Source organism: Oncorhynchus tshawytscha, linkage group LG30 (assembly GCF_018296145.1).
Source record: "Oncorhynchus tshawytscha isolate Ot180627B linkage group LG30, Otsh_v2.0, whole genome shotgun sequence".
Taxonomy (NCBI): Eukaryota; Metazoa; Chordata; class Actinopteri; order Salmoniformes; family Salmonidae; genus Oncorhynchus; species Oncorhynchus tshawytscha.
The window spans coordinates 32,579,581-32,603,755 of record NC_056458.1 but is presented as its reverse complement, the minus strand read 5'-3'; the positions used below and the strand labels follow the sequence as shown (position 1 = coordinate 32,603,755).

The window sequence follows — 24,175 nt, the reverse complement described above, 5'->3', positions numbered from 1 at the left end:
TGGCGTGCTGCCTCAGACAATCCACTGAATTGCTCCAGCAATGTGTTGAAGGCACGGTTCTGGCGTTCTGCCAAGGTCTGTAATCCGTCAGTCATGTCCAGTTCGTACTATCACAACTCAGGATATGACACAGATGCAGACACGTGAGGCAGATAGTACAGTTCTCAAATGATTTATTAGAAACATGGGGTAGGCAAAGGCCAGGTCGAGGGCAAGCAGAGGTTTGTAATCAGGTCAGAGTCAGGCAGGTACAGGATGGCAGGCAGGCTTGGGGTCAGGGCAGGCAGAGGTTTGTAATCTGGTCAGAGTCAGGCAGGTACAGGACGGCAGGTAGGCTCGGGGTCAAGGCAGGCGGAATGGTCAGAACCGGGAAAAACTAGGAAACAGAACTAGAGATGCAGGAAGTAGGGAGAGAACGCTGGTAAGACCTGACAAGACAAGACGAACTGGCAACACACAAACAGAGAACACAGGTATAAATACACAGGGCATAATGGGAGGATAGGTGACACCTGGAGGGGGGTGGAGACAAGCACAAAGACAGGTGAAACCAGTCAGGATGTGACATTATTGTGGAGTGCCAAGCAGAGGGTATTGGTTACCATTTGTAGAGTCTGGACACTCCACAAGGCCACTTAGTTGGTGCATTGGTTTTACTGAGGGTTCCTCTCATTTTGAGGCAGTTGTGTGTATGTGTGTGCCTGCATGAGTGTGTGTGTGTCGGGTTTGGGTTGGGTTTAACCTCTCTAGGGTATGTGGGACGCTAGCGTCCCATCTGGCCAACATCCAATGAGGCCAAATTCAATTACAGAAATGCTCATTATAAAAATTCAGGGGAAAAAAACATATTTTACATAGGTTTAAAGGTTAACTTCTTGTTAAACCAACCACAGTGTCATATTTATAAAATGCTTTTCGGCGAAAGCATACTTAGCCCAGAACATACCTAGCCCAGAACATAGCCCAGTTGACAAATTATTACAAACAGTAACCAGCCAAGCAGAAGCGTTACAAAACTCAGAAATAGAGATACAATTATTCCCTTACCTTTGATGATCTTCATATGGTGGCAATCAGAAGACATTCATTCACTCAATAAATGTTTCTTTTGTTCAATGAAGTCTCTTTATATCCAAAAACCTCCGTTTTGTTAGAGCGTTTTCTTCAGTAATCCACAGGCTCAAACTCAGTCAAAACCATCAGACAAAAAATCTAAATTGTATCCGTAAAGTTCACAGAAACATGTCAAACAATGTTTATATTCAATCCTCAGGTTGTTTTTTTTAGCCTAAATTATCTATAATATTTCAACTGGACAATAACTTCGTCCATATAAAAGGTAAACAAGAAATGCACATGCGCCTGAAAAAACTTGCATCACGTTAGGGTCCACTCGTTCAGACTGGTCTTACTCCCTCATTTATAAGAATACAAGCCTGAAACGATTTCTAAAGACAGTTGACATCTAGTGGAAGGCATAGGAACTGTAAATGGAGTCCTAAGTCAGTGGTTACTGTAATGGCATGAATAGAAAACTACAAAACCAACAAAAGAAACTACTTCCTGAATGGATTTTTCCAGGGTTTTCGCCTGCTAAATCAGTTCTGTGATACTCACAGACACTATTTTAACAGTTTTTTACTCTCCTCCATTTCCGTATACTATGGCACTGTTCCTTATCCTCCCGGACGGGTCGGCCCTCCCCTACTGCTCCATGGCTGAGTGACTCATTGCGAGCTTAGAGAACAGGGCTGCGGGCAGCTGAGCAAAAATGAAGGAAAACTAAACTTCCAAAGGACCCATCTTCCTTTCACGCCCTCCCCTTCTCTTTCTCTGTATCCGCTGCTAAAGCCACTTTCTACCACTCCAAATGTCAAACTTCTGTCTCTAACCCTAGGAAACTCTTTTCTACCTTCTCTTCCCTCTTTAATCCTTGAAACCCTCCCACCTCCCTCTCTGCGAATGACTTAGTCAACAACAAGTTTTTTAAAAAGGTTGTCGACATCCGTTACTCATTCACTCAGCCTATTGATTCCACTGGTCTCATTTACACAGAACTACCCTATGCCCTGACCTCTTTCTCCCCTTTCTCTCCAGATGACATCCGGTGACAAGTGAAGTCTGGCCGCCCGACAAATCAAATCAAATCAAATCAAATTTTATTTGTCACATACACATGGTTAGCAGATGTTAATGCGAGCGTAGCGAAATGCTTGTGCTTCTAGTTCCGACAATGCAGTAATAACCAACAAGTAATCTAACTAACAATTCCAAAACTACTGTCTTATACACAGTGTAAGGGGATAAAGAATATGTACATAAGGATATATGAATGAGTGATGGTACAGAGGAGCATAGGCAAGATACAGTAGATGGTATCGAGTACAGTATATACATATGAGATGAGTATGTAAACAAAGTGGCATAGTTAAAGTGGCTAGTGATACATGTATTACATAATGATGCAGTCGATGATATAGAGTACAGTATATACGTATGCATATGAGATGAATAATGTAGGGTAAGTAACATTATATAAGGTAGCATTGTTTAAAGTGGCTAGTGATATATTTACATTTCCCATCAATTCCCATTATTAAAGTGGCTGGAGTTGAGTCAGTGTCAGTGTCAGTGTGTTGGCAGCAGCCACTCAATGTTAGTGGTGGCTGTTTAACAGTCTGATGGCCTTGAGATAGAAGCTGTTTTTCAGTCTCTCGGTCCCAGCTTTGATGCACCTGTACTGACCTCGCCTTCTGGATGATAGCGGGGTGAACAGGCAGTAGCTCGGGTGGTTGATGTCCTTGATGATCTTTATGGCCTTCCTGTAACATCGGGTGGTGTAGGTGTCCTGGAGGGCAGGTAGTTTGCCCCCGGTGATGCGTTGTGCAGACCTCACTACCCTCTGGAGAGCCTTACGGTTGTGGGCGGAGCAGTTGCCGTACCAGGCGGTGATACAGCCCGCCAGGATGCTCTCGATTGTGCATCTGTAGAAGTTTGTGAGTGCTTTTGGTGACATGCCGAATTTCTTCAGCCTCCTGAGGTTGAAGAGGCGCTGCTGCGCCTTCTTCACGATGCTGTCTGTGTGAGTGGACCAATTCAGTTTGTCTGTGATGTGTATGCCCGAGGAACTTAAAACTTGCTACCCTCTCCACTACTGTTCCATCGATGTGGATAGGGGGGTGTTCCCTCTGCTGTTTCCTGAAGTCCACAATCATCTCCTTAGTTTTGTTGACGTTGAGTGTGAGGTTATTTTCCTGACACCACACTCCGAGGGCCCTCACCTCCTCCCTGTAGGCCGTCTCGTCGTTGTTGGTAATCAAGCCTACCACTGTTGTGTCGTCCGCAAACTTGATGATTGAGTTGGAGGCGTGCGTGGCCACGCAGTCGTGGGTGAACAGGGAGTACAGGAGAGGGCTCAGAACGCACCCTTGTGGGGCCCCAGTGTTGAGGATCAGCGGGATGGAGATGTTGTTGCCTACCCTCACCACCTGGGGGCGGCCCGTCAGGAAGTCCAGTACCCAGTTGCACAGGGCAGGGTCGAGACCCAGGGTCTCGAGCTTGATGACGAGCTTGGAGGGTACTATGGTGTTGAATGCCGAGCTGTAGTCGATGAACAGCATTCTCACATAGGTATTCCTCTTGTCCAGATGGGTTAGGGCAGTGTGCAATGTGGTTGAGATTGCATCGTCTGTGGACCTATTTGGGCGGTAAGCAAATTGGAGTGGGTCTAGGGTGTCAGGTAGGGTGGAGGTGATATGGTCCTTGACTAGTCTCTCAAAGCACTTTATGATGACGGAAGTGAGTGCTACGGGCGGTAGTCGTTTAGCTCAGTTACCTTAGCTTTCTTGGGAACAGGAACAATGGTGGCCCTCTTGAAGCATGTGGGAACAGCAGACTGGTATAGGGATTGATTGAATATGTCCGTAAACACACCGGCCAGCTGGTCTGCGCATGCTCTGAGGGCGTGGCTGGGGATGCCGTCTGGGCCTGCAGCCTTGCAAGGGTTAACACGTTTAAATGTCTTACTCACCTCGGCTGCAGTGAAGGAGAGTCCGCATGTTTTCGTTGCAGGCCGTGTCAGTGGCACTGTATTGTCCTCAAAGCGGGCAAAAAAGTTATTTAGTCTGCCTGAGAGCAAGACATCCTGGTCCGTGACTGGGCTGGATTTCTTCTTGTAGTCCGTGATTGACTGTAGACCCTGCCACATGCCTCTTGTGTCTGAGCCGTTGAATTGAGATTCTACTTTGTCTCTGTACTGACGCTTAGCTTGTTTGATAGCCTTGCGGAGGGAATAGCTGCACTGTTTGTATTCGGTCATGTTACCAGTCACCTGCCCTGATTAAAAGCAGTGGTTCGCGCTTTCAGTTTCATGCAAATGCTGCCATCAATCCACGGTTTCTGGTTAGGGAACCTGCCCGGTCGATCCCATCCCCTACTCCCTTCTCCAGACCATCTCTGGAGACCTTCTCCCATTTCTCACTTCCCTCATCAACTCATCCCAGACCACTGGCCACTGGCTACCCTCTGACTTCAAAATGGCCCGAGTTGCTCCCCTCCTCAAGAACAAGAAACCAACACTTGACTCACCTGACGTCAAAAACTATAGACCTGCATCCCTTCTTTCTTTTCTTTCCAAAACACTTGAGCATTCTGTCTCTGATTCAACTTTCTCAGTATCTCTCTCAGAACCAGTCAGGCTTCAAGACAGGTTACTCTACCAAGACTGCTCATCTCTATGTCACAGAGGCTCTCCACACTGCTAAAGCTGACTCTCTATCCTATTTTCTTATCCTCCTAGATCTTTCCACTGTCTTCGACACTGTGAACCTTCAGATCCTCCTCTCCACCCTCTCAAGGTTGGGTGTCTCAGGCGCTGCACACTCTTGGATTGCATCCTAACTGGCAGGCCGCTCCTACCACGTGATGTGGAGAGGATCTGTTCCTGTACCACTTACTCTAACTACTGGTGTCCCCCATGGCTCGGTTCTAGGCCCTCTACATTTACAAGTCTATACACCAAGTCTCTCGGCTCCGTCATATCCTTACATGGTCTCTCCTACCATTGCTACTTCCTCCCTTCTGACACCCAGGTGGCGACACGCATCTCTGCATGCCTGGCAGATATCTCAACTTGGATGTCGGCCCACCACCTCAGGCTCAACCTTGACAAGTCGGAACTGCTCTTCCTCCCGGGGAAGGCCTGCCCGCTCAACGACCCCTCCATCACAGTTGACAACTCCACAGTATTGCCCTCCCAGAGTGCAAAGAACCTTGGTGTGACCCTGGACAACACCCTGTCGTTCTCTGTAAACATCAAAGCAGTGACCCAGCCCTGCAGGTTCAAGCTCTACAACATCCGTAGAGTACAACCCTACTTCAGACAAGAAGCGGCGCAGGTCCTAATCCAGGCACTTGTCCTCTCCGATCTGGACTACTGCAACTTGCTGTTTGCTGGGCTCCCTGCTTGTGCCATCCAGCCCCTGCAACTTATCCAGAACACTGCAGTCCACCTGGTTTTCAACCTTTCCAAGTTCTCTCATGTCACCCCCGCTCCTCCACACACTCCACTGGCTTTCAGTCGAAGCTTGCATCCACTACAAGACCATGGTGCTTACCTACGGAACAGCAAGAGGAACTCTCCCTCCCTACCATCAGGCTATGCTCAAACCCTACACCCCAACCAGAGCACTCCGTTCTGCCACTTCAGATCTCTTGGCCCTCCCAAACCTACAGGGGGGGTATCTTAAATAATCCTCCTCATCTCGACCCCCCCCCAAAAATTAATAAATAAAATTAAATAATATATACTTAAACTAGCCCTCGCATTTGACCCCCCTTCTACCTCTGACTCTACTGATAGCTATGTTATTGAGGAAACATTTACTTTCTATGCTTGTGGTATGTGGTTATTTTAAGATGAATGCACTAACTGTAAGAGCGTCCGCTAAATGACTAAAATGTAAAATATAACTACAACGGTTAGTCCCACTGCTTTGCCAAATTCTAACGAGACCAACGAGACCAATACCTGTAACTGTTCCCATCAACAGATACAGGTAGTATTAGTCTATATTCATAGCCAATTCAAACTTAGACCCGTCATATTCCTTGACGTGATATGGAAAATGGAGAATCAATGGTTTCTCCACTGAATACTCTCCCAGGGTTGGTTTGATTTAGCCTCTATAAAGAGGTCAGTCTGACAGTGTGTGTGTGTGTCTGTGTGTGTGTCTTTGTGTGTGTCTGTGTCTGTGTGTGTGTGTGTGCTTGCTTGCTAGCGTGTGTGTGTGTGTGTTTCTTTCTAAGGTGAAGTTGATTGCTGTAAGCACCCCCATATGTATTGCTGATTTCCACTTCCACTTCCCCTCCCTCCTTCTCTCCCCTCTCCCCTTCTTCCTTTCTCCAGAGCTTGTCTAGGCTAGAGTTAATTCACTTTGTGTCCTCTTCTCTGGGCAGACAAAAGGAGAGAAACAACACTAAGGAGAGAGGGAGAGGAGAGAAAGCAGATTGAGCCTTCCCTGTTCATCGTGTTCCACTCAGTTCTCTCCTTCTAGGGACTTCATGTGTGTGTTCATTGTTTGTGTGTGTGTGTGTGTGTGTGTGTGTGTGTGTGTGCGTTTGTTGTGTGTGTGTGCGGTCTCCCTATCTGTATGTATGTTCCACACTGGCTTCCTTTCATTGAAACCAATGGCCACAGGGACAGAAAGCTCTGTTTATACCAGGGTACCAAACCCTCACATGAATACAGAGAGATCTATCTCCACCTAAAGGCATATCACTCATATTGCTCCATAGCCAATGTAGGCTGTTCCCAAATGGCACCCTATTCCCTAGTGCATTACTTTTGACCAGAGAATAGGGTGCCATTTGGGATGTAAACGTCAAGTTCTGCTCTAATGAGACGATGGTGGCTGTTTGTGTTTGTGAGAGAGCGATGTTCTTGATATTGTCGCTCGTCTTGTTTATTGGAAATAACACCAGCTCAGCAGTCTGCTCATTAGTGGTTCTGTACTTCTCCAGGTGGAGAAAGAGAGAGAGGGGGGAGATGGAGAAAGAGGGGGGAGAGAAACAGAAAGAGGGGTAGAAGGAGTGAGCAAGGGAGGGCGGGCTGGAGAGAGAAATTGAAAGAATAGACTGAGACAGACAGCATGATGGATGATGATATCATTCTTTCTGTTTGCAAAGTGCTAACCTCTGATGGGTGTGTGGTCATGAATTAGAATGGAGTTGTGTGTTATTTGTTATGAGTGCATGGGTGTGTGAGTATGTGTTTATGTGGGTGTATGTGTGAGAGAGAAAAAGAGAGAGGGGGGTGTGTCTGTCTGTCAGTGTGTGATTGTCTCTGTGTGTGTGTGTCTGTGTGTGTGCGCGTTTATGCGTGCTTATGTGTGAGGGAAAAGCAGTCGTATGTCGTTTCCAGCTTTTGATCTCCTTGGGTCAGTGGAGGCCCTAACTACCCCATCTACCCCGGGGACAACTGTACCTTCCCCTTATACACACACACACACGCTCATAACTAATAACCCTGGGAGCAGGTGCGTTCACGGTGAACATGTTAACCACATGTGCATCACTCATAGCAGCCATGATCCTAAACAGACTACACAGACAACGCCATGATCCTAAACAGACTACACAGACAACGCCATGATCCTAAACAGACTACACAGACCACGCCATGATCCTAAACAGACTACACAGACAACACCATGATCCTAAACAGACTACACAGACCACGCCATGATCCTAAACAGACTACACAGACCACGCCATGATCCTAAACAGACTACACAGACAACGCCATGATCCTAAACAGACTACACAGACCACGCCATGATCCTAAACAGACTACACAGACCACGCCATGATCCTAAACAGACTACACAGACAACGCCATGATCCTAAACAGACTACACAGACCACGCCATGATCCTAAACAGACTACAACATGATCCTAAACTGACTACAACATGATCCTAAACTGACTATGCCAAGATCCTAAACAGACTACACAGACAACGCCATGATCCTAAACAGACTACACAGACCACGCCATGATCCTAAACAGACTACAACATGATCCTAAACTGACTACAACATGATCCTAAACTGACTACGCCATGATCCTAAACAGACTACACAGACCACGCCATGATCCTAAACAGACTACAACATGATCCTAAACTGACTACAACATGATCCTAAACTGACTATGCCATGATCCTAAACTGACTACAACATGATCCTAAACTGACTACAACATGATCCTAAACTGACTACGCCATGATCCTAAACAGACTACACAGACCACGCCATGATCCTAAACAGACTACACAGACCATGCCAGGATCCTAAACAGACTACACAGACCACGCCATGATCCTAAACAGACTACACAGACAACACCATGATCCTAAACAGACTACACAGACCATGCCATGATACTAAACTGACTGCGACATGATCCTAAACAGACTACACAGACAACGCCATGATCCTAAACAGACTACACAGACCACGCCATGATCCTAAACAGACTACAACATGATCCTAAACTGACTACAACATGATCCTAAACTGACTACGCCATGATCCTAAACAGACTACACAGACCACGCCATGATCCTAAACAGACTACAACATGATCCTAAACTGACTACAACATGATCCTAAACTGACTACGCCATGATCCTAAACTGACTACAACATGATCCTAAGCTGACTACCACATGATCCTAAACTGACTACGCCATGATCCTAAACAGACTACACAGACCACGCCATGATCCTAAACAGACTACACAGACCATGCCATGATCCTAAACAGACTACACAGACCACGCCATGATCCTAAACAGATTACACAGACCACGCCATGATCCTAAACAGACTACACAGACCACGCCATGATCCTAAACAGACTACACAGACCACACCATGATCCTAAACTGACTACGACATGATCCTAAACCAACTACGACATGATCCTAAACTGACTACAACATGATCCTAAACTGACTACAACATGATCCTAAACCGACTACGCCATGATCCTAAACAGACTACAATATGAACCTAAACTGAGTACGACATGATCCTAAACAGACTATGCCATGATCCTAAACAGACTATGCCATGATCCTAAACTGACTACGACATGATCCTAAACCGACTACAACATGATCCTAAACTGACTACAACATGATCCTAAACTGATTACGCCATGATCCTAAACTGAGTACGACATGATCCTAAACCGACTACGACATGATCCTAAACTGACTACGACATGATCCTAAACTGAGTACGCCATGATCCTAAACTGACTGCGACATGATCCTAAACTGAGTACAACATGATCCTAAACTGAGTACGCCATGATCCTAAACTGACTGCGACATGATCCTAAACTGAATACAACATGATCCTAAACTGAGTACGCCATGATCCTAAACTGACTGCGACATGATCCTAAACTGACTACGACATGATCCTAAACTGAGTACGCCATGATCCTAAACTGACTGCGACATGATCCTAAACTGAGTACAACATGATCCTAAACAGACTACAACATGATCCTAAACTGACTACGACATGATCCTAAACTGAGTACGACATGATCCTAAACCGACTACGACATGATCCTAAACAGACTACACAGACCATGCCATGATACTAAACTGACTGCGACATGATCCTAAACTGAGTACGACATGATCCTAAACCGACTACGACATGATCCTAAACAGACTACGCTATGATCCTAAACTGAGTACGCCATGATCCTAAACTGAGTACGACATGATCCTAAACAGACTATGCCATGATCCTAAACAGACTATGCCATGATCCTAAACTGACTACGACATGATCCTAAACTGACTACAACATGATCCTAAACTGACTACAACATGATCCTAAACTGATTACGCCATGATCCTAAACTGACTACGCCATGATCCTAAACCGACTACGACACGATCCTAAACAGACTACGCCATGATCCTAAACCGACTACGACATGATCCTAAACAGACTACAATATGAACCTAAACTGAGTACGACATGATCCTAAACAGACTATGCCATGATCCTAAACAGACTATGCCATGATCCTAAACCGACTACAACATGATCCTAAACCGACTACAACATGATCCTAAACTGACTACAACATGATCCTAAACTGACTACAACATGATCCTAAACTGATTAAACGCCATGATCCTAAACTGAGTACGCCATGATCCTAAACTGACTACGGCATGATCCTAAACTGAGTACAACATGATCCTAAACTGAGTACAACATGATCCTAAACTGAGTACGCCATGATCCTAAACTGACTGCGACATGATCCTAAACTGAATACAACATGATCCTAAACTGAGTACGCCATGATCCTAAACTGACTGCGACATGATCCTAAACTGACTACGACATGATCCTAAACTGAGTACGCCATGATCCTAAACTGACTGCGACATGATCCTAAACTGACTACGACATGATCCTAAACTGAGTACGCCATGATCCTAAACTGACTGCGACATGATCCTAAACTGAGTACAACATGATCCTAAACTGAGTACGACATGATCCTAAACTGACTACGCCATGGTCCTAAACTGAGTACGACATGATCCTAAACTGAGTACAACATGATCCTAAACTGACTACGCCATGATCCTAAACTGAGTACAACATGATCCTAAACTGAGTACAACATGATCCTAAACTGACTACGCCATGATCCTAAACCGACTACGACACGATCCTAAACAGACTACGCCATGATCCTAAACCGACTACGACATGATCCTAAACAGACTACGTCATGATCCTAAACTGAGTACAACATGATCCTAAACTGACTACGACATGATCCTAAACAGACTACGCCATGATCCTAAACTGAGTACGACATGATCCTAAACTGATTACACCATGGTCCTAAACTGAGTACGACATGATCCTAAACTGAGTACGACATGATCCTAAACTGAGTACGACATGATCCTAAACTGAGTACGACATGATCCTAAACTGACTACGCCATGATCCTAAACTGACTGCGCCATGATCCTAAACTGAGTACGACATGATCCTAAACTGAGTACAACATGATCCTAAACTGAGTACAACATGATCCTAAACTGAGAACGACATTATCCTAAACAGACTACTACATGATCCTAAACGCAGAAAGAACTTGTGTGAGAGAGAGAAAGAGAGAGAGGGGGGTGAAGAGGGCAGTGAAAGGGTGAGAGAGCCAGAGGGAAGAAAGAGGGAGAGAAAGGGAGAGGGGGAGAGGGCAGTGAAAGGGTGAGAGCCAGAGGGAAGAAAGAGGGAGAGAGAGAGGGGTGAGGAAGGACAGGGCAGTGAAAGGGTGAGAGAGCCAGAGGGAAGAAAGAGGGAGAGAGGGGGGGAGGAAAGAGATGGCAGTGAAAGGGTGAGAGAGGGAAGAAAGAGGGAGAGAGAGGGGGGAGAAAGGAGAGGGCAGTGAAAGGTTGAGAGAGGGAAGAACGAGGGAGAGAGAGAGGGGGGAGGAAGGAGAGGGCAGTGAAAGGGTGAGAGAGCCAGAGGGAAGAAAGAGGGAGAGAGTGGAGACGGTGACGGAGGTAGAGAGACTCCTTAAACTTGCGACTATTGCTTTCCGATGTCGTTATTTCATTTTGATTGGGAAAGAAAACCATTTTCTAAGATGGAAACGTCAGAGAAAATGTGATATTTTGTGGATTTTGGGTAGTTATTATTGCATAGGCTATAACGGGATCCTCTTGTAGGGATTTGAATGGGTTAGTGAACTATCAGCAATGTGTAAGTAACTCTCACCCTCCCTCCCTCTTGCCCTATCTCTCTCTCTCTCTCTCGCCCTCCCTCCCTCTCCCCCTATCTCTCTCTTTCTCTCTCGCCCTCCCTCTCCCCCTATCTCTCTCTTTCTCTCTCGCCCTCCCTCCCTCTCCCCCTATCTCTCTCTTTCTCTCTCGCCCTCCCTCCCTCTCCCCCTATCTCTCTCTTTCTCTCTCGCCCTCCCTCCCTCTCCCCCTATCTCTCTCTCTCTCGCCCTCCCTCCCTCTCCCCCTATCTCTCTCTCTCTCTCTCTCTCTCTCTTTCTCTCTCACCCTCCCTCCCTCTCCCTCTATCTCTCTCGCACTCTCTCTCTCTCCCCATATCTCTCTTTCTCTCTCACCCTCCCTCCCTCTCCCCTATCTCTCTCTCTTCCCCCTATCTCTCTCTCTTTCTCTCTCGCCCTCCCTCTCCCCCTATCTCTCTCTCTTTCTCTCTCACCCTCCCTCCCTCTCCCCCTATCTCTCTCTCTCTCTTTCTCTCTCGCTCTCCCCCTATCTCTCTCTCTCTCTCTTCCCCCTATCTCTCTCTTTCTCTCTCTTTCTCTCTCTCTCTCCCCATATCTCTCTTTCTCTCTCACCCTCCCTCCCTCTCCCCTATCTCTCTCTCTTCCCCCTATCTCTCTCTCTTTCTCTCTCGCCCTCCCTCCCTCTCCCCCTATCTCTCTCTCTCTCTTTCTCTCTCGCCCTCCCTCCCTCCCTCTCCCCTATTTCTCTCTCTCTCTTTCTCTCTCGCCCTCCCTCCCTCTCCCCCTATCTCTCTCTCTTGCCCTCCCTCCCTCCCCCTATCTCTCTCTCTCGCACTCTCTCTCTCTTCCCCCTTCACTCCATCTTCCTCACAGTCTGCTCGCAGTACTCGCGGGGCGTCTTCGCCATCTTCGGCCTGTATGACAAGCGTTCTGTGCACACACTGACGTCGTTCTGCGGGGCACTGCACATCTCCCTCATCACGCCCAGCTTCCCGACCGAGGGAGAGAGCCAGTTCACGCTGCAGCTCCGGCCCTCCATCCGTGGGGCGCTGCTCTCGCTGCTCGACCACTACGACTGGAACAAGTTTGTCTTCCTCTATGACACCGACCGGGGTAAGTTCTCAAATTTGTGTGTGATGATGTGTTACCTTTAGAACGTATGAATAATCCTCACTGTGTATGACTGTCATATTACTGAGTCTACTTTTAACCCTAAAAGCACCAACAAAATAACCCAACAGGGGTTATTTTGGACACCAAATTGATAATGATTGCAAAGAGACACTGTCTGTCAAGCAGTAAAACGTTGTGTTGTGTTTCTGTGATACTCAGAGAAATTGGAGATTGAGCTAATATGACATACTGGTATGAGCTAAGATGAAACTGATATGGGCATTAGAGGCTCTAACTTTGGAACGCTATGGGCTATCAACTCGGTTCCAATTGCATCTGAAAGATAAGACTCTCAGCTATAGAGACATTGACTTGAATCTAAATATGTATTTACAGTTTTTAGTTATATTGGAGTGATAGTGGCTGCTTTGCTGCCTAGGGGCCAAATCTGGGGTGGCTCCATATCTATGCATTTTCTGGGTACATACTGTGAGATCCAGAAGTATTTTAGTCGTGAAACAGTTTTTGTTGTTTTGGCTCTGTACTCCAGATCTTCTCCAGAACTTTAAAATAATACAATTACTAAAGTGCATATTGTCAGCTTTAATTTTAGGGTATTTTAATCCATATCAGATGAACCATTTATAAATTACCTTTTTGTACATAATCCCCCCCATTTTAGGGAACCAAAAGAATTTGGACAAATTAATTTATATGTGTATTAAAGTAGTCAAAAGTTTAGTATTTGGTTCCATTTTCCTAGCATGCAATGACTGCATCTAGCTTGTGACTACAAACTTGTTGGACTTACTAGCAGAAACAGTGCGAACAGTGGAAACAGTGGCAGTAGAAACCAAGCCAAGATAGACTAGAAGTGCTAAAGACAGGCTATATCATACAATGATCATGTATTTATAATCTGCATGTCGTCATTAGTAATGGATGCTTATTGTAATGTGTATCTATGGCTCTGTGCATTCAGGACACTACAGCAACTACAATCCTTAGAAATAGAATGTCTAGAATGGGCAATTACGGGTAATTCAATTTATATGGTCTGGTCCATATTGGCGATATAAATAGAATTACCTGTAATTGTCAGTTCTTGTCATTCTATTTCTATGGTCCAGACCCTGCTGTCACGCCCTGACCTTAGTTATCTTTGTTTTCTTTATTATTTTGGTTAGGTCGAGGTGTGACGAGGGTGGTATGTGTGTTTTTGTCTTGTCTAGGGTTTTTTGTATATCTGTGGGGTTTTGGTATTGTCTAGGTATATGTAGGTCTATGGTGGCCTGAATTGGTTCCCAATCAGAGACAGCTGTTTATCGTTGTCTCTGATTGGGGATCCCATTTAGGTTGCTATTTCCCATTTTGGTTTTGTGGGTTATTGTCTATGTGTAGTTGCATGTCAGCACTCGTTGTTATATAGCGGCACTTTTGTTTAGTGTTTTTCCCTTCATTAAAAGAAACATGTATGCTTATCACGCTGCGCCTTGGTCTCATCAATATGACACCTGCATTGCCTACCCCGATCCACCTCGCATATCCCTGCTCTGTGAAAACCCGGTGGAAGTGTGAATGGATGCTGTACGAAAATAATGTGTCTTGGGCATGTCTTGGGGCCAAAGAGGGCTACAGACCAAATCTACCAATCAATCGATAGTCAAGTGTAGTGATGCATCCTTTTGTTCGTAATGAAACTAAGGATAGGTTGCCTCCCAAATGGCACCCTATCCCCTATTTAGTGAACTACTTTTGATCAGCGCCCTGTGGGATGCCTATAGGTCCTGGTCAAATGTAGTGTACTATAAAGCCATTTGGGATGTCACCTTTTCTTAGTTTCTCTCGCTCTCTTTTTCTCTCGTTCTCTCTCTTGCTCTCTCTCTCTCTTTTGCTCTCTCTTGCTCTCTCTCTCTCTCTTTTGCTCTCTCTTGCTCTCTCTCTCTCTTTTGCTCTCTCTTGCTCTCTCTTGCTCTCTCTCTCTCTCTTTTGCTCTCTCTTGCTCTCTCTCTCTCTCTTTTGCTCTCTCTCTCGCTCTCTCTCTCTCTTTTGCTCTCTCTCTCTTGCTCTCTCTGAGAGGAAGCTCTTTTGCTCTCTCTCTGCTCTCTCTCTCTACCAGCTCTCTTTTGCTCTCTCTCTGGCTGACTGCTCTCTCTCTCTTTTGCTTGCTCTCTCTCTGGAAGACTCTCTTTTGCTCTCTCTCTCTCTCTCAGATCTGGAAGAGTCTTTTGCTCTCTCTCTCTTGCTCTCTCTCTCTCTTTTTGCTCTCTCTTGCTCTCTCTCTCTCTCTTTTGCTCTCTCTCTTGCTCTCTCTCTCTCTTTTGCTCTCTCTGCTCTCTGGGCTCTCTCTCTTTTGCTCTCTCTCTCGCTCGCTCTCTCTCTCTGGGCAAAACAACTTTTGCTCTCTCTTGCTCTTTCTCTCTCTTTTGCTCTCTCTGCTCTCTCTCTCTCTTTTGCTCTCTCTCTGACAGCTCTCTCTCTCTCTTTTGCTCTCTCTTGCTCTTTCTCTCTCTTTTGCTCTCTCTCTCGCTCTCTCTCTCTTTTTGCTCTCTCTTGCTCTTTCTCTCTCTGGCTTCTGCTTCACAGCTCTGACTGCTCCTCTTTGCTCTCTCTCTCTCTTCTTTTGCTCTCTCTCTCTGCTTCTTCTCTGCTCTCTTGACAGCTCTTTCTCTCTCTTTTGCTCTTCTGCTCTCTCTCTCTTTTTGCTCTCTCTCTCAGCTCTCTCTCTCTCTTTTGCTCTCTCTCTGGCTGCTCTCTCTCTCTCTCTTTGCTCTCTCTCTCTTCTTTGCTCTCTCTCTTGCTCTTTCTCTCTCTTTTGCTCTCTCTCTCGCTCTCTCTCTGCTTTTGCTCTCTCTTGCTCTTTCTCTCTCTTTTGCTCTCTCTCTCGCTCTCTCTCTCTCTTTTGCTCTCTCTCTCTCTCTCTTTCTCTCTCTCTCTCTCTCTTTTGCTCTCTCTCTCTCTCTCTCTCTTTGCTGGAACTGGTGGTCTCTTGCTCTTTCTCTCTCTTTGCTCTCTCTTTCGCAGATCTGGAACCGAGCTCTCTCTCTCTGGAATAAGAGTCTCTCTCTCCACAGCTCTCTTGCTCTTTCTCTCTCTTTGCTCTCTCTGCTCTTTCTCTCTTTTGGCCGTGAAGCTCCTCAGCTCCTCTTAATGCCGCCTCTCTGCTTTTGCTCTCTTGCTCTTTCTCTCTCTTTTGCTCTCTCTCTCTCTCTTTGGGCTCTCTCTTCTCTTGCTCTTTCTCTCTCTTTTTTTCGGCTGCTCTCTCTCTCTCTTGCTCTTTCTCTCTTTTTGCTCTTTAATATAACAAAAAAACTCTCTCTCTATCTGGTGCTCTCTCTACTCTCTCGCTTCTCTCTCTCTTGCTCTTTCTCTGCTCTTTCCCAATCTCTCTCTTCTCTTGCTCTGATTGAGAACTCTTTTGCTCTCTCTCTCTCTCTCTCTCTCTCTTCTTTCTCTCTCTTCACTCTCTCTCTCTCTTGCTCTTTCTCTCTTTTTGCTCTCTCTCTTCTTGCTCTTTCTCTGACCTCTCGCTTCTCTCTCTTTGCTCTTTCTCTCTCTCTTTTGCTCTCTCTTGCTCTTTCTCTCTCTTTTGCTCTCTCTTGCTCTTTCTCTCTCTTTTTGCTCTCTCTTGCTCTCTCTTGCTCTCTCTTTTTTGCTCTCTCTCTCTTTGCTCTTTCTCTCTCTTTTGCTCTCTCTTGCTCTTTCTCTCTCTTTTGCTGCTCTCTCTTGCTCTCTCTCTCTCTGCTCTCTCTCTCTCTCTTTTGCTCTCTCTCTCTCTCTCTCTCTCTCTCTTTTGCTCTCTCTTGCTCTTTCTCTCTCTTTTGCTCTCTCTTGCTCTCTTCTCTCTCTCTTTGCTCTCTCTCTCTTTGCTCTTTCTCTCTCTCTTTGCTCTCTCTCTTGCTCTTTCTCTCTCTCTTTGCTCTCTCTCTGCTCTCTCTCTCTCTCTCTCTCTCTCTTGCTCTTTCTCTTTTGCTCTCTTTGCTCTCTCTCTCTTGCTCTCTTCTTCTCTCTCTCTTGCTCTCTGCTCTCTCTCTTGCTCTTTCTCTCTCTTTTTGCTCTCTCTTGCTCTTTCTCTCTCTTTTGCTCTCTCTCTCTCTCTCTCTCTCTCTCTTTCTCTCTCTTGCTCTTTCTCTCTCTTTTGCTCTCTCTCTCTTGCTCTTCTCTTTTGCTCTCTTTGCTCTCTTCTTGCTCTTCTCTGCTCTCTCTCTTTTTTCTCTCTCTTGCTCTTTCTCTCTCTTTTCTCTCTCTTTCTCTCTCTCTTGCTCTCTCTCTCTCTCTCTTTTGCTCTCTTCTGCTCTCTCTTTGCTCTCTCTCTCTCTTGCTCTCTCTTGCTCTTTCTCTCTCTTTTGCTCTCTTTGCTCTTTTCTCTCTCTCTTTGCTCTCTCTCTCTCTGCTCTTTCTCTCTCTTTTGCTCTCTCTTGCTCTTTCTCTCTCTTTTGCTCTCTCTTGCTCTTTCTCTCTCTTTTTCTCTCTTGCTCTTTCTCTCTCTTTTGCTCTCTCTCTCTCTTTTGCTCTCTTTGCTCTTTCTCTCTCTCTTTTGCTCTCTCTCTCTTTCTTTCTCTCTCTTTTGCTCTCTCTCTCTTGCTCTTTCTCTCTTGCTCTCTCTTGCTCTCTCTTGCTCTCTTCTCTCTCTTTGCTCTCTCTTGCTCTTTCTCTCTCTTGCTTTGCTCTTCTTGCTCTCTCTTGCTCTCTTTCTCTCTCTTGCTCTCTCTCTTTTGCTCTCTCTTGCTCTTTCTCTCTCTTTTTGCTCTCTCTTGCTCTTTCTCTCTTTTGCTCTCTCTTGCTCTCTCTCTCTCTTGCTCTTTCTCTCTCTTTTGCTCTCTCTTGCTCTTTCTCTCTCTTTTGCTCTCTCTTGCTCTTTCTCTCTCTTTTGCTCTCTTTTGCTCTCTCTTGCTCTTTTGCTCTCTCTTTTCTTTCTCTCTCTTGCTCTCTCTCTTGCTCTTTCTCTCTCTTTTGCTCTCTCTTGCTCTCTTTCTCTCTCTTTTGCTCTCTCTTGCTCTCTCTCTCTCTTTTCTCTCTTTTGCTCTCTCTCTCTTTCTCTCTCTTTTGCTCTCTCTTGCTCTCTCTCTCTCTCTGCTCTCTCTCTCTTTTGCTCTCTCTTGCTCTTTCTCTCTCTTTTTGCTCTCTCTTGCTCTCTCTCTCTCGCTCTCTCTCTCTCTTTTGCTCTCTCTTGCTCTTTCTCTCTCTTTTGCTCTCTCTTGCTCTCTCTCTCTCGCTCTCTCTCTCTCTCTCTCTCTCTTTTGCTCTCTCTTGCTCTTTCTCTCTCTTTTGCTCTCTCTTGCTCTCTCTCTCTCTCTCTCTTTTGCTCTCTCTTGCTCTTTCTCTCTCTTTTGCTCTCTCTTGCTCTCTCTCTCTCGCTCTCTCTCTCTCTTTTGCTCTCTCTTGCTCTTTCTCTCTCTTTTGCTCTCTCTTGCTCTCTCTCTCTCGCTCTCTCTCTCTCTCTTGCTCTTTCTCTCTCTTTTGCTCTCTCTTGCTCTTTCTCTCTCTTTTGCTCTCTCTTGCTCTCTCTCTCTCGCTCTCTCTCTCTCTTTTGCTCTCTCTTGCTCTTTCTCTCTCTTTTGCTCTCTCTTGCTCTCTCTCTCTCGCTCTCTCTCTCTCTTTTGCTCTCTCTTGCTCTTTCTCTCTCTTTTTCTCTCTCTTGCTCTTTCTCTCTCTTTTGCTCTCTCTTGCTCTTTCTCTTTCTCTCTCTCTCTCTTGCTCTCTCTCTCTTGCGCTCTCTCTCTCTTGCTCTCTCTCTCTTGCGCTCTCTCTCTCTTGCTCTCTCTCTTGCTCTCTCTCTCTTGCGCTCTCTTGCTCGCTCTTGCTCTCTTTCTCTCTTTTTCTCTCTCTCTTGCTCGCTCTCTTTCTTGCTCTCGCGCTCTCTCTCTCGCTCTCACTCTCTCTCTCTCTCTTGCTCTCTCTTGGTCACTCTCTTGCTCTCTCTTGCTCTCTCTCTTGCTCACTCTTGCGCTCTCTCTCTCTTGCTCTCTCTCTTGCGCTCTCTTGCTCGCTCTTGCTCTCTTTCTCTCTTTTTCTCTCTCTCTCTGTTGCTCTCTCTCTCTGTTGCTCTCTTTTGCGCTCTCTCTTGCTCTCCCTCTTGCTCTCTCTCTCTTGCTCTTACTCTCTCTCTTGCTCTCTCTCTTGTTCTCTCTTGCTCTCTCTTTCTCACTTTTGCTCTCTCTTGCTCGCTCACTCGCTCTCTCTCCCTCTTGCTCTCTCTTGCTCTCTCTCTCTCTCGTTCTCTTTTGCTCTCGCTCTCACTCTCTTTTGCTCTCTCTCTCGCTCTCTTTTGCGCTCTCTGTCTTTCCCCCTCTCTTCCTGTGTGTCTCACTGTCTGGGATGACTAGGCAGAGGTTTCTGTTCCATTAATGACCACATACCTCTCTCGCCGAATTTCAATTTAAGGACTTTATTGGCATGGACACATATGTTAACATTGCCAAAGCAAGTGAAGTAGATAATAAACATTAGAAATTAACAGTACACAGTACATTCACAAAATTTACAGAAGAATAAACACAATACAAATGTCATATTATCTCCAAATACTTAAAGTACAAAAGGGAAAATAAATAAACACATATGGGTTGTATTTACAATGGTGTTTGTTATTCACTGGTAGCTGTTTTCTTGTGGCAACAGGTCATACATCTTGAAGCAGTGATGGCACAGTGTGATATTTCACCGAATAGATTTGGGAGTTTATCAAAATTGGGTTTGTTTTAAAATTCTTTGTGGATCTGTGTACTCTAAAGGAAATACGTGTCTTTAATATGGTCATGAATTTGGTAGGAGGTTAGGAAGTGCAGCTCAGTTTCCACCTAATTTTGTGGGCAGTGAGCACATAGCCTGTCTTCTCTTGAGAGCCATGTCTGCCTACAGCGGCCTTTCTCAATGGCAAGGCTATGGTCACTGAGTCTGTACATAGTCAAAGCTTTCCTTAAGTTTGGGTCAGTCACAGTGGTCAGGTATTCTGCCACTGTGTATTCTCTGTTTAGGGCCAAATAGCTTTCTAGTTTGCTCTGTTATTTTGTTAATTCTTTCCAATGTGTCAAGTAATTATCTTTTTGTTTTCTCATGATTTGGTTGGGTCTAAATGTGTTGCTGTCCTGGGGTTTCTGTGGGGTCTGTTTGTGTTTGTGAACAGAGCCCCAGGTTTGGGAATCACTTCCTTTTAGGTGGTTGAAGAATTTAACGGCTCATTTCTGGATTATGATAATTACAGTGTATCGGCCTAATTCTGCTCTGCATGCATTATTTTGTGTTTTTCGTTGTACACAGGATATTTTTGCAAAATTCTGCATGCAGTTTCAATTTGGTGTTTGTCACATTTTGTGAATTCTTGGTTGATGAGCGGACCCCAGATCTCACAACCATAAAGGGCAATGGGTTATTTAACCGATTCAAGTATTTTTAGCCAGATCCTAATGTATTCAACAGTATGTCAAATTTGATGATCCTTTTGACGGCATAGAAGGCCCTTCTTGCCTTGTCTCTCAGTTCATTCACAGTTTTGTGGAAGTTACCTGTGGCGCTGAGGTGCCGAGGTGTGTATATTTTTGTGTGCACTAGGATAACGGTGTCTAGATGGAATTTGTATTTGTCGTCCTGGCAACTGGACCTTTTTTGGAACAACTGGACCTTTATTTTTGTCTTACTGAGATTTACTGTCAGGGCCCAGGTCTGACAGAATCTGTACAGAAGATCTAGGAGCTGCAGTAGGCCCTCATTGTTTGGGGACTGAAGCACCAGATCTTCAGCAAACAGTAGACATTTGACTTCAGATTCTAGTAGGGTGTGGCCGGGTGCTGCAGACTGAGTGCCCTCGCCAAATTGATATATATGTTGAAGAGGGTGGGGGTGAAGCTGCATCACTGTCTCACCCCACAGACTTGTGGAAAGAAACGTGTGTTTTTTTACCAAATTTAGCCGCAATTTGGTAAAAAGACAATTTGACATTTGCTCAGTACATTGTTTTTTTACTGAGGAAATGTACGAGTCTGCTGTTAATGATAACGCAGAGGATTTTCCCAAGGTTGCTGTTACGCTACACCCACAATAACATGCAATATGCTAAGTATGTGTATGTAACCAATACAATTTGATTTGATTTATCTCTTCATCCGTGTCTTTCTCACTGTCTTTCTCTCTCTCTCTCTCTCTCTCTTACTCAAGCCTCTCTCTCTCTCTCTCGGTGTCTCTCCTTCACTTACAGCTATCGATAACAACTCACCCTCTTCTCAGATGTCTGTTTCAACCCAGAGGGGATGGAGCTAAACTAAACTAATTTCAGTTGAACATCTTCAATTCACACAGCCCATACATACTCCCAAGCATATGTACAGTTGAAGTAGGAAGTTGACATTCACCTTAGCCAAAAACATTTAAACATATTTTATTTTATTTTTTTCACATTTCCTCACATTTAATCACATTTAACTTCATTTAATCAAGTTTACATGCACTCAATTAGTATTGGGGAGCATTGCCTTTAAATTGCATTGCCTTTAAATTGTTTAAGTTGAGTCAAACGACCTTGGAAGTATGCTTGACGTCATTGTCCATTTGGAAGGCCCATTTACGACTAAGCTTTAACTTCCTGACTGATGTCTTGAGATGTTGCTTTAATATATCCACGTAATTGTCCTGCCTCATGATGCCATCTATTTTGTGAAGTGCACCAGTGCCTCCTGCAGCAAAGCACCCCCACAACATGATGCTGCCACCCCTGTGCTTCATGGTTGAGATGGTGTTTTTCGGCTTGCAAGCCTCCCCCTTTTTCCTCCAAACATAATGATGGTCATTATGGCCAAACAGTTATATTTTTGTTGTATGATCTTTGTCCCCATGTGCAGTTGCAAACTGTAGTCTGGCTTTTTTTATGGTGGTTTTGGAGAAGTGGCTTCTTCCTTGCTGAGTGGCCTTTCAGGTTATGTCGATATAGATACTTTTGTACCTGTTTCCTCCAGCATCTTCACAAGGTCCTTTTGCTGTTGTTCTGGGATTGATTTGCACTTTTCGCACCAAAGTACATTCATCGCTAGGAGACCGAATGCTCTCCTTCCTGAGCGGTATGAGAGCTGCATGGTCCCATGGTGTTTATACTTGCATACTATTGTATGTACAGATGAACGTGGTACCTTCAGGCTTTTGGAAAATATCTCCCAAGGATGAAACAGACTTGTGGAGGTCTACAATTTTTTTCTGAGGTCTTGGCTTACTTCTTTTGATTTTCCCATGATGTCAAGCAAAGAGGCACTGAGTTTGAAGGTAGGCCTTGAAATACATCCACAGGTACACCTCCAATTGACTCAAATGATGTCAATTAGCCTATCAGAAGCTTCTAAAGCCATGACATCATTTTCTGGAATTTTCCAAGCTGTTTAAAGGCACAATCAACTTAGTGTATGTAAACTTCTGACCCACTGGAATTGTGATACAGTGAATTATAAGTGAAATAATCTGTCTGTAAACAATTGTTGGAAAAATTACTTGTGTCATGCACAAAGTAGATGTCCTAACTGACTTGCCAAAACTATAGTTTGTTAACAAGAAATTTGTGGAGAAGTTAAAAAACGAGTTTTAATGACTCCAACCTAAGTGTATGTGAACTTCCGACTTCAACTGTACCTTAGTGTAGCAGTGATGAGATCTGGGCCCATACGCGTCTCAGAGTAGGAGTGCTGATCTTGGATCAGTTTTGCCTTTTAGATCTTAGTAACATGGAACATGGATCTCATCCTAGATCAGCACTACTAATCGTTCATGAATATGTGCCCTGAATCTGTGACAATAGTCATGTTGAGGAGCTGTCCTTGGTGCTGATAAATACTACAGCTTGCTCAATAGCCCTGCTTAACGGACAGCTCTTATTTGGGGGTACTGCTACAGCAGTAGCTATAGCAGCCTGCTCAGTGGTGGTTTTGAAGATTGGGGATACTGTTGTAACTACTGCTATAGTGGGGGTGATGAATGGACAGTGCCTATTGGGGATGCTGTTATAACTACTCCTACAGTGGGGGTGCTGAAGGGACAGCTTCTATTGATGATGTTGTGACTGCATAACCTACAGCAGCCTGCTCAGTTGTGATGCTGAACGGACAGCTCCTGTTGGGGTCACTGCTGTAACTACTGCTACTGCTGCTATTGCTGTTTCGGCTGTTACTGTCACCACACCAGCTGCCAATCTCTACTCAAGGCCTAAACATGGGTTGTGGTAACACAGTGAGAAAAGGTTGCTGCTTCACCACATGTATCAATGTCTGTATTGACACTGCAGCTGTCGAGGTGTTATCAGCCTGCATAGAGCACTGACATATCCTGCACCCCCGCAGAATTGAGTTGCCCCGTCCACCATCTCTGGACAGCCTAATGTCTTTCCTTATGCAGCTCGTTCTCTCTATTTTCTGCATCACTTCTCATCCCTGCAGACAAAGCTGGTTAAAATGACATGATTACCACCAGCTTACAACCCAAACTAACATCATTACAACCAGCTTACAACCAGAACTGCCAGTTGGGATAATAATAACAACTGTTAATAACTTTCATAACCATGACCCGGTTAGGCCTACAACATCTTGCTCTAGACTTCTACAGTACCAGCAGTACTCTTCTCTGCAACCTGCTCCAATCTGTTCCTTTCCTAATTGCTTTAACTGCAGATCAGTGGAGAAATACATTTTTGGACCACTCAGCGTGGAAAGTAGTGAATCTCTCCATAAGCATTTTTCAATTTTAAAAAAGTGTCTACTCCGTCTCCTTCTCGTTGCATTGGAGTGGAAAAGCGGCCTGTAAGTGGAATATCATAGCCATGAGCTCAGCTGTTATCTTCGACATGCCTTGCATTTATTCATTCACTATCCGCCAATCTTTCTTTTTCACTCTCTATCTCCCATTGAGGCACCTCAAGTGCACGTTTTGGGATTTGCCCTAGCATTACACAGCGGATTCAAATAAACAAAGCTTGATGATGAGTTGGTTCTTTGAATCAGCTGTATAGTGTTAGGACTAAAACCAAAACGTGCACCCAGGGGGGGCCACAGGACCCGGTTTGGGAAACCCTGCTCTAGAGTAATACTGAGTTCCAAATGGCACCATATTCCTTACATAGTGCACTACTTTTGACCAGGACCCCACCATGAAGGGAATAGGGTGCCATTTGGGACGCAGATTAGCTGCACAGTATCTGTATTCAAGTGCTGTATCTGTATTCTAGAGTAGCTGGAAACAGTCTCATGGATAAAATGCATTGTAGGAAAT

At 45.1% G+C, this 24,175-nt stretch overlaps 1 protein-coding gene across 4 annotated transcripts in view; it reads left to right on the top strand.

Annotated features, from left to right (window-relative positions):
- The window catches only part of gria4b (glutamate receptor, ionotropic, AMPA 4b), a 175,648-nt gene that overhangs the window by 77,282 nt on the left and 74,191 nt on the right, over positions 1 to 24,175 (top strand). For all 4 annotated transcript variants that reach the window (XM_042309512.1, XM_042309511.1, XM_042309514.1 and 1 more), the window contains exon 3: positions 12,695 to 12,934. In XM_042309512.1, the coding sequence (XP_042165446.1) occupies positions 12,695 to 12,934 (240 nt within the window). The remainder of the gene's footprint in view (positions 1 to 12,694; positions 12,935 to 24,175) is intronic.